The sequence below is a fragment of the Natrix helvetica genome, assembly GCF_964273705.1.
Source record: "Natrix helvetica genome assembly, chromosome: 2".
Classification (NCBI taxonomy): domain Eukaryota; kingdom Metazoa; phylum Chordata; class Lepidosauria; order Squamata; family Natricidae; genus Natrix; species Natrix helvetica.
The window spans coordinates 14,592,078-14,605,659 of record NC_138552.1 but is presented as its reverse complement, the minus strand read 5'-3'; the positions used below and the strand labels follow the sequence as shown (position 1 = coordinate 14,605,659).

Here is a 13,582-nt window from a genome sequence, read left to right as displayed (position 1 = left end):
TTTGCTTGAAACTGTTTGTTAGCACAGCATATTCTCAATTTCCCCACTTTCGGTCCAAAAGCAAACACTATTATGGCCTTTTAAGAACTACAAAGAAGATAGATTTTCATGCTTTCCTATTTTGAGTTGTGGATGTGAAAAACTCCTTTCTGACTTTGTATAAAATTGGAAATGAAGGTTTCCGTACATGTAGTCTTGATTATAGGTTGTTACTAACAAATTTACGAATTGCTTTTCTAGGGAAAGCCATTTTAATGTACGTATATTCCAAGGATGCAAAAGTTATATTTAAATTTTATTTTATTTACTTATTTTTTCCAATATATTTTCCAGCTCATAGGTCATATTTGACCAACTGCTTTCAGACAAAGACATGGTACTTTGTTGAACTATTTAGGAATCAAAAAGACTGCCTTAATTTAAAACAAGGAGTCTTTGTTTTAGTTGGTGACTGTCTTGTGAAATTTTTCAGTTCTCAGCGGGTTAACCAGGGAACAGGGGCAGAGTCATAATTGGCCTATTTAGAGTGTTTTGCATGTGAATAGTGTGTTAGTGAAGCATTACTAAGTCTGTTGTGAGTGACATGGTGATTAGAATTTAGATTAGGGAAAACACATTCTGTACTTTATCAAGTACAGTAATTAGTTCAGTCAGTAAAAGTTGATTACAAGTAACGATAAAGTTAGATTTTTGGTACTTATTTTTGAAATTTCTTTATTAAATGGGAAATTTCTTCATCATATAAATGGTAGTATCTGCACCTGTTTTATTGCATATCAGAAAAATTAAAAGAACAATGTGTTCGGTGCAGAGTATAATCAGGGGATTTATATATTATGGGTAAGTTGCAATGTAGTTATAGTAATAGAATTTTTAGAAAATGTCAGTCTTTGGTTTTTCCTTGTAACTGTGCTCAGATTCCATTTCTTCTGGATTAGTAGTAGTCCATTCATAAGTAAGTACTTTTCGTATTTCTGGATGCTCACATACTTATTGTAACAGTATGATTTGAAGTAGCTTGTTAAAACAACTTCTGTTCACTATTTTTTCCTCAATCTCTGTTCCTTGTTCCAAATATTGTAGCCAAACAACTAATTTCAATAAAACATATATTATTATTATTTTGACTTCTTCTTCAATGAACATATACTTGATTGGCACATTTTATATGGTAACTATAAGCCACTTTTAAAAATAGTTTTATTGGACACGGACACCTTTTTTAGAATGATTATCTCTTCACAATGAAATCGTTTGGCAGTTGCTCATTAGTATTAGACTACAAAGTTAAATCGAAGAACACAATATATTTGATTCATCCTAAATAATGTAGAAAAATAAAGAGTTCTGGATCTTTTGATAATAAAGTTTTAAAAAATACTCATCTGCCATTTTATTTAAGCAGAAAAAAAATTAATTAAACACGCTAAATTTCTTTTCAGTAATAGTGAAATTGTTCTCTATTTTTTTTAAATAAAAAGAATGTTTTGTAATATTTAAAACAATCGTGCTGAAATGCTTTTTGACTGGCTGCTTGCAACAATTTTCTTGCTACAGACCCTTACATATTATTGGCTGTTAATTTGAATCAGCATATAGAAAAGGAAACGGGGGAAAAGTTAGATATAACAATACTTATTTTTCAAAAATCTTTTAGCAAAGTCTCCTTGGAGGTGACATGGAAATGGGCAACCCAGGAACTCTTTCTCCTACCAAACCTGGTTCTCAGTACTATCAGTATTCTAGCAATAATCCGCGAAGGAGGCCTCTGCACAGCACTTCTGTTGGTGAGTTACTTCCTTACATTTCTAATGTGCAACTTCTACTGAACTGTCTTATAGAACTTGATAAAGACCTGCTAAGCTCAGTGCTAAATCACAGACTGTGAAGGTCTGAGGCTGCAAAAATGCCTCTCACCGTTCCCCTGTTATCTTCCTCTTTCAGAAGTACAAACAAAGAAAGTTCGGAAAGTTCCTCCGGGTTTACCATCTTCAGTAAGTACTCCCTTGTCGATTTTCTATTGGTATTTCTATCGTGTCTTTAAGTAAGCGAGGTGCCATTGGTCCTGTTACTAATTTACAAATGATGTCAATGATTGTCCTCAGAGTTTTAATCGCCGTTATGGATAGATGAAATGACTGCATAAATTATTCTCCTTTGACCAAAAATAAATTGGTGATGGGTGATGTTTTGGATAGTTCTATCAGTATCCAACTCCAGACAGAGTATGCATTAGTTTCTCAAGCTGGTTAAATTCTTTGTCAGTGTTCTGATGATTTATGGATTTGCATGTTAAAAGAGATTTGTGAGGGGGATTTATGCAACATTCACATGGGTCTGAGCCCAGAATAGAAGGACATCTTAATTTTTTCCAGTGAAGTTTCTGAATTAGAGCTGTTAACTATATTCTGTTGAAATAGCTCTCTCGCTGTGTGCGATTTCAGGTGTCAGCCTGTAGGCTTCAGGTATTATCAAAGGAATTCTAGGTTATAGAAATAAATTAAAGCATTATTAAACCTCCAATTGTCCTATTTTCACTATTAACAAATGACATGTTTATGAAGAATTCGGGGCAAGTATCCTAATTAATTACTAGCATAGGTTTAAATTATTTGGCAGTAAAAAAACTATATATAGGTAGATAAAGAGAGAGAAAGAATGTATAAATTAGGGGTAATTAATTCCCGCAGAAAATAGTGGTCATCCATGTGTTGAACCTTGCATATTATTCTTTTTTAAAAAAAAGACTTACACCGAAATAAGTCAGACTATCTTATATTTTCAGTTACCTTGTTGTTGATTAATGTTAAGCTTAATTTTAAAACAAATATATTTGGGGACATAGTTTTAAATCTAAATAGTGAAATACTAGATTTTTTTTTTATTATTCAAGTATGGTGATGTCAATTTGAAATGGTGATGGCACCTATTTTACCTAGACATGTAAGTTGTACTTAGAGAGATAATTATAAAGTTGATGGGGTGCCAGATGAATAATATTTTATATTGCAAAACTATTTCTTTTGATTTGGGATTCTGCTCTTGTCTTACTGAATAAAAGGATACATAAAATAAAATATTTTTATTTTACAACTACTGATGTTTATCCAATTCCTATTATCTCATATTTATCTGATGCTTTCAGCTGTAAGCAGTCTTTCAGTCTATCTTAGATGTACTTGCTAGTATTCCCTAAGCGTAGTGAACAGTTAAAGGAATGAAATCATTGTTTTAAATTCATACATGAATTATGGTGTAGATTTTTTAACTTCCACACATCTGTTGAAGAAGAAATACTCCGAAACTAAAAATGATTAACAGGAAAATTGCTTTGCTTTCTTGACTGTCAGGGGAGAATTCAGGGCAAAGAAATTGTGTGTGTGTGTGTGTGTGTTGGTTTTTTTATGAATATTTGAATAGAAGTTGAACAGCATTTGAAGTAAGAAGAAAATGTAATATACTTGATACTTTGATTTCTAATCATTTTTAAGACAACCACAGATGAAATATAGTTTGCAGCTGTCCTTATTTTGCAAGAAGCTAGTAAAAATAACACAGATATTATTAAAATTGCTATAGAGTACATCGTCAACATATTGTAGTACAAATAAAATAGGGGTTTTTTAAATTAAAAAGTCAATATAAATAACATTCAACTGTGGAACATTACCTATGAAGGTAATGTTATATTCTGTTTAAGTTTTAAAAATAAAAATAATTTTAATAAATGTTTTTACAGCAGATTTTTTTAGAGTTTTGTTTTGAAAATATTTTTGCTTTGGAATCTAATTGTTTGCAGACAGTACTGTTAGAACTTTAAGAATGCTACAAGCTGCCTAGTTTTCCATGAAAAATAAAATATGAGATGGATTAAGCAATTTGATTAAGGTGTTCAAATATTTTGGAAGAATGTTATTTAAAGAAGTTGCTAGAACTTTGCTATTGATAAACTCTTTTGGAGTATTTCACATGTAATTATTTCCTAGTATTACTTTAAAAAAATAAGAGATTTGATTCACTACAAAAGATGTATGTTGATTATAGCTTTAGATTTCATATATATATTCTGAGAAAAAAAGAAAACATTTTTCCACTGATGATAGATAGATAGATAGATAGATAGATAGATAGATGATAGATATTTTTACTGTGATATACAGTATATTGCATAAATAAAGAAAAAGAGATTCTGCTAGTTTGATAATTATTTCCCTTTGTAAACTGTAGCAAATTATGTTGTATGTATCAGTAAATGGCTGAGGTTTTGAAAAGAATAATACAGCCTGTTGTAAAGCACAATGTATTTAAATAATGCATTTTGTCACATTGTAGTATACGATGCCATTATGTTGGATAAACAATACACATTGTAAACTGACTAAATAGATTACGCTGTAGTTTCTTGGTAGATTGGAAATGAAGTGAGGATTTCCCCGCCTTAAATTAAAATAAAATCAATCTTTTCATTGTAAAGCAAATTGTAATTGATGATTCATACAACGTATCTATAAAGGGATTTATGAACTGTGAAAACCTGTAGATTTTCAATACATTTGTTTGATGGTAAAAATGCACATTTCTATATTTGTTTGTTGCTGCAGGGTTGTTGTTTTTTCTCATTTAGCTCCTGGGCATATTTCAAGCGGTTTCTTTCATTTGGCTAAGAATGCAAGAACAACTGTGAGGGCACAGGCCAATGGTCCATCTAATATTTATCCTCTAACATCAGTCAATTAATAAATACATTAGTCCAGCATCCTTTAACATCTAGTAGCCAATCAGATGAATTTGGGAACCTTCCTTTGATTCAAGAGGATAATGTATAGTTATCAGAACTAGCAGCTGTTGATAGGTTTCCTCCATGTGTTTGTTTAGCCCCTTCTAAAAACTTCCAAATGAATGGCCGTGACCACATCTTATCAACTTTAATCACTCAACTTTGTGTTGTATAAAGATCCCTAGTCACCCTTGCATTTAATTTAATATAAATGAAATTAAAATCCTGACACTGGGAAAGAGGGGGGAAAAACCTGTACATTTTCTCCATCATAAATCATTTTATATCATCTCTTGTCATTTTTTCAGATTTGGTGATCATCACTATAAATATTGTTGTATGCAAATTGTACACAAAGCCATTACTGCATTTTCAGTTTTATTTCAATCCTGTTTTTCGCTATTCCCTTTGCTGCCTCCTGCTTCTTCATCACTGGCTGCTGTCCAGCAAGGTCACATTTTCACTGAGTTATCCACCTTTTCAGATGCGTTTCTGGATCATTTAATGCCAGTCCCGATTTCATTAATGAATGCATGAAATTTAGTTGTTTGTGCCAATGAGCATGAATTTATGTTTGCTTACATTGAACTACATTTGCTATTTTAAAGACCATATGCAACATTTGGAGGGATCTCTTAAAAGCTGTTTGCCATTTCCTTTTGATTTTAGCACCCTGAATAATGTGATGGTGTCAGCCACTTTGACCTCTCTTAGCCACTTGAGGTCATCCATAAACAAGCTAAGGATCACAAGTTCTAACACAGATCCTTCAGGACCCTTACTTCTTGTATCTCTCTCATGTAAAAATTGTCCATTTAACTTCTTTTATTGTCTTCTTTCTGTTCTTCACCAATTTCCAGTCTGTAAAAGTGTCTGTTTTCTTAACCTCTCACTGCTGATTCTGCCCAGAAACTTTTGAACAACCGTAAAAGGTTTTTTTTAACAGTTGAAATACAAACAATCTAAAGCTGATTTCTTGAAGCACCAATCATGTATGGATGGGAAATGGAGAAGCACAGATAACTGTAGAGTAATATCTAACTTATGCCACAGTATTCTTAGATCCACAGTAATTTCATCAACATCCATAACAGTTTCCTTGATGAATTATCCAACTGTGTATCATTTGAAATAATCTGTAGTCTTTTTCCAGAAGTAATTACTTCTCTGGCTATTTTAATATGCAGAAATAGGACCAAAATATCATAGGTCTCTGTATCTCAAACAGATCCAGGTTTATCTATAAAACATTGACTAGTTTAAGATTTGATTAGTATTTGGATGGGGGAGTTTCAGAGCAATTGGGTAAACTGGGAAGTTGAAAACAAACATACCAGAAAAAGGCAAATTATTTTCAAGAAAAATAGGAGGAGTCACCTGGTAGGAAATAGAAGGCCTTAGTCAAACTTGGCTAATCTTAATAAACTAAGCAAAATCATACTACATTAAAAACTGAGTAGAATAGTATCAGGCAGTCCTGTGACAATTGGGCTAGATTGGGAACTTGTTTTAAAAAACCCTAAAGGTGACAGTGAGAAACCAATTTATGTTGTTACCAGAAATGGGGACATGGGGACTGCAGCCAAGAAATTAAAAGAAGCTTGCTCCTGAGGAGGAAAGCTATGGCAAATCTAGACAACATAGTAAAAAGTAGAGACATCACCCTGCCAACCAAAGTGTGTATAGTCAAGGCTATGGTTTTTTCAGTTGCAATGTAAGGTTGTGAAAGTTGGACCATAAGGAAGACTGAGCGCCAAAGAATTGAGGCCTTTGAACTATGGTGCTGGAGAAGACTCCTATGAGTCCCTTGGACTGCAAGGCTATCAAACTGGTCAGTCCTAGAGGAGATCAACCTTGACTGCTCTTTAGAAGGCCAGATCCTGAAGAGGAAACTCTAAATACTTTGGCCACCTAATGAGAAGGAAGGACTCCCTGGAGAAGAGCCTAATGCTGGAAAAAATTGAGGGCAAAAGAAGAAGGCGACGACAGAGAATGAGGTGGCTGGATGGAGTCACCGAAGCAGTTGGCGTGAGTTTAAATTGACTCCAGAGGATGGTAGAGGACAGGAAGGCCTGGAGGAACTTTGTCCATGGGGTTCGCGATGGGTCGGACACGACTTCACAACTAACAACAACAAACCAGAAATTCTCTAAATGGATGCTCTCATGTAATAATAGGAGTTGAATTCAACTTGAAATAGAGCTTACCTTTTAAACATTTCTGAAGCTGACCAATGGCTAGGGAAGAGGTTGCCTCAGTCAGACTTTTTAAATCTAGCTTTCACAAATGTTGCAAACAACTCTTGGGTCATCCCTCAGGTAGCCTAGCCAATGGTGAAGGATGAGATGAATATTATCCTAAATTGCTCTAACCAATAAATCCAATATGTCCAATAAGAATATTTTGAGAATTGAGAGTGAGATTTTCTTACAAGACTTGTTCGTAATTTATAATATTTAAAGGAAACTGTAAACTGATTGTCTTGAAAGCAACTGTTTAATCAAACTTAGATGTAACCTTCATACTTTAATAATTGATTCTGTGAATTTATATTTGAATTATACTTGTTTTCTTGTTAACTATCCATCGGATAGTTGCATACTGATAGATACTAACAAATTTATGTATCAGACATATATGAATTGCCACTAGTCATATAGCTAACAAAATATTTGCTCTTATTGCCTATAATCCAGAAAAATAACAGAAATGGGTTACCAATTCAGAAATGGAAAAAATCACTTTTCATAAAGCATAACAAAAAAGTAGATGAATACTATTATAAATATTTTAACACAATGTGCACTTTGATTGCAAGAACTGAAGTGGCATAGGGTCTGAAGTGATGTAGGGTTTCTTGCCTAAGCGGGGTTGGACTAGAAGACCTCCAAGGCCCCTTCCAACTCTGTTATTCTATATTCTAATTTATAATAATCTGTATATAATCTGCTGTAGTTTATTGTAATTGTAGCTCAGTGGTGGGTTGCAGGCGGTACGCCCCGGTATGTGCGTACCGGACACTGCCCGGAGCACCGGGGACCGTTCCGGTACAGGGCTCTGGAGGGCCCACCTGCCTGCCCAAGCTCCTTACCTGTCCTTTAAGCCTTTGGCGCTTCTGCGTACGTGCATGACACGATGCTCCGCCGATCAGCTGGAGTATCACGGAGGCTTGCGGAGGTGTTGCAGGCAGGTATGACGCATGCGCGCGCTGCATGCGTCCATGTGGGTGATGCCGGGCCCGTTCCAACCGTACCATTTGGAACGGGATCGGGAACCCACCATTGTTGTAGCTATTCATGTTATTTATAGCACAAGTTTTACACTTAACCATAGATAAGTATAAAGAATTATAATCTGCATATAACCTGACAATTCAGTGCAACAGATTGAGTCTTAATTTATGAGATTTCAGATTAGCTCAGTTTACTGTGATGCATTATTTCAGTAGTTGCAAGCATCTTGTTTCACTTCTCCAAAATATGGGATGAATTTGTACCTTCAGAATCATTTAATTTTTTATTTATTTACCAAATCCTAAATATCTCTGCAAGTACACATACTTCCTAATTAATGGAATGTGAGCAACAGTATGTGACCATGCCACATAATCTCTAAAATAGAAACTCTATCTTCTGGAATAATGTGAGCCTGCTGGATTAAATTTGTGCTTGGTACCAATTGTGGAACATTGCCCAAAATATATCAAGCCAGAGTGGTAATTCCCTTACTTTTAGGATATTGCATTTAAATTGGTGGTAGTTTCATGTTGCATTCCCAAAAATGATGATCATGGAAGAATTAGACATAAGTTTGTGGAAAATTGTGTAACATCTGACTAAAGATGAGGCAAAGTAAAAACATTCAGTTACGTGGCTTGAATGAGTGTGAGATCAAGACAAGAGAATACAGAAAAAAGTGATTGAGCAATTCTGCTTCCAACTTAAATCTATTCATGTGGGAAAGGAATGAATATATAAAAATGTATTTATTATTTATGGTCTTGGTAACAAAAGATTGAGAAATAGAGCAGTGATTAGATGTTCTAAATTTGGGACATACAAGTTGCTTAGAATAGGTCTTGGGAAATACAGACATGGAAGGGAGAAAAAGAAGTGAAATAAATGAGTGGAACTAGCATGATTTCAGGAAGATAAAGTATACCCTGTTTCCCTGAAAATAAGAATTCCCCGGATAATAAGACCAATTGGGCTTTTGAGCACATGCGCTAAAATAAGCCCTCCCCGAAAATATTGCAACACAGCAGCAGCCATGAGGTGGCCATGCTCGCCGCCTCCTGCACCTCAAAAATAGTAAGACCTCCCTGAAAATAAGGCCAAGCGCTTATTTCGGGGATCAAAAGAAAATAAGACCCTCTCTTTTTTCGGGGAAACACGGTATGCAGTATATATTTTGTATGATAAAACTATTGGAATATACATGCAGTCTTTGATTGGCTGCTGAACAAATGGTCATTCAGCAAAATTACGGTGGTGCTAAACAAATGGTAGTCATGAATACTCCTCAGTATTTTAGCTTTGTCAGCAATTCCACAATCACATGATCAAAATTCGGATACTTAGCAACATGCCTGCAGGGTATGCTTCCCTTTCCCCCCCTCACCTGCCTATCTCTCCCCCCACTCCCAAAATTTGGCTGCACCTGCCATTTCCGCTCCACAGCACTTGGTCCTTCCAATTGACCTTCATTTCTGTTGATGAGTCATGCCTGGCCTGGCCTTTCTTGAGGCATGTGGTGGTAGCAACTGGTCTTTTTCCTGAGACTACAGATATCTTTCTTGGGCCTTGCATAGCTTCAATGTCTTGTGAGGCTTTTTGAAGCCCTTTCATAGCCAGCAAATCCCTTCTGAAAGGCTAAGCAAGGCACACCTTGTCAGCAGTGGGAGGAAGAAGATATCGAAAATCAGCTTAATACGGTAGGCATCGGGGATCACAGAATGGCTAAAAAGGCAGAGTTGCAGGAAGACAGATGATGGAGGAGAGTTGAAGTGGGCATGAATGCAATAGTGCAGAAGAAACATGAGGTCCTTGTCTAACGATGCCACAGTCTTGGCCTGTAACAGTATGTGGGAAAAACCTTGGGAGATAGGGCCAAGTGATGCTGTCTAGGGAATGGTCAGTTATAAGGCAACTTAACTTGCAGAAATGTGGCAAGTATCTCAAATAAATGTGGCAAATATCTCAGAAGGGACCCTCCCAAGCTTCTCAGATTGTAAAGGCAATGGTGGGAGATTTGTACTTTTAGAGTTGCAAGATAGCAATAGCACTTAAACTTATATACCGCTTCATAGTGCTTTTACAGCTCTCTCTAAGCGGTTTACAGAGTCAGCCTATTGCCCCCAACCATCTGGGTCCTCATTTTACCGACCTCAGAAGGATGGAAGTCTGAGTCAAGCTTGAGCCAGTGAGAATTGAACTGCTGAACTGCAGCTAGCAGTCAGCTGGTAGCCTGCAGTACTCACTCTAACCACTGTGCCACCTTGGTTCTTATTCTATTTAGATTCTATTAACATAGCTTTACAATAAAGTAGAATTAGCTCATCTGCTCACTTTTCCTATATAGTCTACCTAGTAAGGCTGTCATGACCTAAATGACTACAGCTGTGACTTCGTTGTTGAACCTAAAAACCTCTTTTCTTAGTGACAAAAATTTTGGTCCCAGTTAGGATTAAGTAAGGATAAATCTGTCTTAAATCTGAACCCAATGAATGGAAATGGATGTAAAGAAGTCTGCTAAGAACAGAGGAACAAGAATTGTATTCCAGAATGCCACAGGATTGTAAGACGTTATTCTAATTGGTTGTATGGGGGAAAAAAGAATGTTTGCTGAAAGAATGAGGTGAAAGAGTTTGTGGATGGGGAAGAATGTACGCTGCAGAAAAGGACAAGGAAGAGCAATTATGGGAAACCACAAAGTGATTTTGAATTTGTTTTGGAAGTAGGTTAAAAAAAAGTCTAAGCAAAGAGGAAATAAACTGAAAGAGAATGCTGCAAATAGTGGCTTAAAAATTTGTATGGGAATGATGGTGGTACGTTGAAAAGTGGAACTGAAGCAAATGCTATAATTGTTAGCAATAAATGTGGAAAGAAGGTTGACAAATGCTAGACAGCAGCTGTAGATGATGTAAATGGAAAAATGTTAAAATGTGGTTTATGGTTTAGCTGTGATGGGCTAGGCAGATTTTTGTTTATGCATATGTGTGAGGAAGAGTATCTTTGCTTGAGCATGGGAAGAATATCTTCATTGTTCTCCTATACAGAAGGCTAAACAAAGACAACAAAAATGGAGTCAAAAACTGCATTGGGTTTAGTGTGTTAAGCATCCCTTGGAAGGTGTTTGGCAGAATTATGCTTGAAAGGTTGCAGAAGATAATGATGATGTAAGAAGTTCAGTTGTGACTATGTCAAGCAGGGGTGAATGTAAGAATAGTTCATTGTCTGTTTGTTGGTGTGCAGAATAGACTTGAATTATTTTTGCATAATTATTGTGCACAAATGATGAAGAGCTGCAGCTATAGAGGAATATGTGAGCTTTGATAGAATGTTTAGTAAAATAGGTGAATACCTGGGAAATCTTTATATGTGCAGATCTTCGTAGAAAGATGTGATCTGTTGTGAGGAATAAATCTTTGTTGAAAAAAGCAAAAGTAACTCTGCATAAAACTTTGCTTCTACCCATTTTATTAAATGGGAGTGAGAGTTGAGTGCATCTATGGAACGATAAAAGTATATTGAATGGCATACTTAAGATGTATGGAAAAACCAGAAGAGACGGAGCCAAATATGAGTGGGTGCTGAATGAATGTGGATGGATTCCAAAACTGAATTGCAATATAAAAAAATGTTGAGATGATTTTGGGAAAAATAAGAAGGAACTAGAAGATAAATACATGACGGAATAATAAATAAGCCAAGAAGAAGACAATCAAGAACGTTGTTCCATGCAGTTGATAGAAAGGCAAAAAGTTTACATAACAAAAGAAAGCTAATTTGGCGATGGGAAGAAAGCTATGGAGAGTTATAGTGAATAGCACCAACTAAATTTTGCTGTATTTCCATCTCTTTTTCTTAGATATTAGTATCTGGCTCATAATTTCTTACTTTTACCTGCACTTACTGTAAAGGAAATGGCACAGTCAGTTCTGCATACAGATATGTACACATGTCTAACAAAAATCTAAATAAAAATTGTTCTACTTTTATTTTCAATTTTGTTTAAGTATTTTCTTGTTTACAAATAAGGTGCTGCCTATTTTAATTCAGAAAGTTTTTATTTAAAGATAGGGAACTTGTGGTCCTCCATTCAAAGTTGAATTTGACATGGACAATATTCAAATGCACAATGGATGAATATCTTTGTCATGCTAATTTATTCGTTTTCTCAGGTGTAGACTTAGGACATTTGCACATTTGCAACAGCAGGAAGTTATGTCAGTTGGAGGCTAAGATCAGCATATTTGTGTATCTTTGCCTTTTGTATTATTTTCTGGATGTTTGACTGTTGGTTTTTGATGTATGGGAAAACCAAATGGTAAATACAGGTAGTTCTTGCTGAAGAACAGTGATTGCAATTTATGGTTTCCTGCTGGCTTCCCCATTGGCTTTGTTTGTCAGAAGTGGGCAGTGAAGGTTGCAAATGTTGATCATTTGTGATGCTGCAGTGTCATAACTGTGAGCCAATTTCCAAGTTGCCTGTTGTGGCCTGTCAGCTGCTGTCACCTCCAGCTGTCAAATCAGATAAGGAGGCATGAGAATCGGGATCAGCATCAAGGCAACCTGAGAACTCCAAGGGGGAAGAGGGAATGGAGCTGTCAGAGAAACAGAAGTGGAGCCTGTGGCGGTCCATCACCCTCAGAAGGAGAGTCAACAGCTCCCTGGTCTGGAAGTGGCTGTTGAGGAAAAGGGGAAACAACCTGATCCAGTGCCTGATGCATGAATGCACAGAAGGCAGAGGAGAGGGGAGCAGTGGAAATCTGTGGGCTGATCCTTGGGATGGAAGAGCCACCGCTGCTAGCGAAGCCCCACCCTATCACTGGGGGAAGAGATGAATAGATGCGGCAGACAACTATTCATCTCCCTGCCGGACAGACTTGTTAGTCTGCTGTGAGAGAGATATTTTTTGCTGGGGCTGCTGGCACTCCTAATAAAGGAATCATCGATTAATTGCAGAGGGTTGGTTGTGTTTGGGGAGTTGGGTCAGAACATGGCCAAATTATGACACTGCAGCAACTGTATCCATGAAAATCCATTAGAAGCCCCCCTCAATTAGTACCATCATAACTTCAGACACTAAATGAGAGCTTGTTCAGCATGAGCTTACCTGTGTATTCTGCATATATAGATTGTAACGAGACTGCAAAAGTACTCCTAATTTGTGATGGCCCATTGCCTAGTAAATAGTAATAGAAAGAATGATTGTTTAAGATGAAATGATTCCTTTCATACTTTTGTTTGTTTTAAAGATTCTGGACACCACATAATAAATAACACAGTGTCATTTAGTGATAAACTGCAAGAATGACAGAAATTTAGGAGACTTAAGGAGAAAGTTAAAGCATATATTTCTCTCTGCATGGTTTTTTTTTAAAAAAACAAACAAGCCATTTTTAGATCAAGTTCAAAATCAACTTCACTCCACGTGCTTTGATTGCATGAAGGCTGAAATGTGCCAACTAGCCTTTTTAGGATCCAGCATGATTTTGAAAGTCCCTGTCGAAACACTGCTCAGGTGTTATGACAAATTATCTATGCAATACATCTGTGCTTCTGCCAATCACACAGCATGCTT

The 13,582-nt window shown here is 36.2% G+C and overlaps 1 protein-coding gene across 14 annotated transcripts in view; it reads left to right on the top strand.

Moving 5' to 3' along the window:
* TCF4 (transcription factor 4) overlaps positions 1–13,582 on the top strand; it is a 449,273-nt gene that overhangs the window by 265,577 nt on the left and 170,114 nt on the right. For 13 of the 14 annotated variants that reach the window (XR_014174417.1, XM_081941830.1, XM_081941822.1 and 10 more), the window contains 2 exons: positions 1,658–1,787; positions 1,945–1,994. The exons of the other annotated variant lie outside the window; for it this stretch is intronic. Coding sequence is in view for 12 of the 13 variants with exons in the window: in XM_081941830.1 (XP_081797956.1) it covers positions 1,658–1,787; positions 1,945–1,994 (180 nt within the window). In the remaining variant the exon portion in view is untranslated. The remainder of the gene's footprint in view (positions 1–1,657; positions 1,788–1,944; positions 1,995–13,582) is intronic. 14 annotated transcript variants of the gene reach the window in all.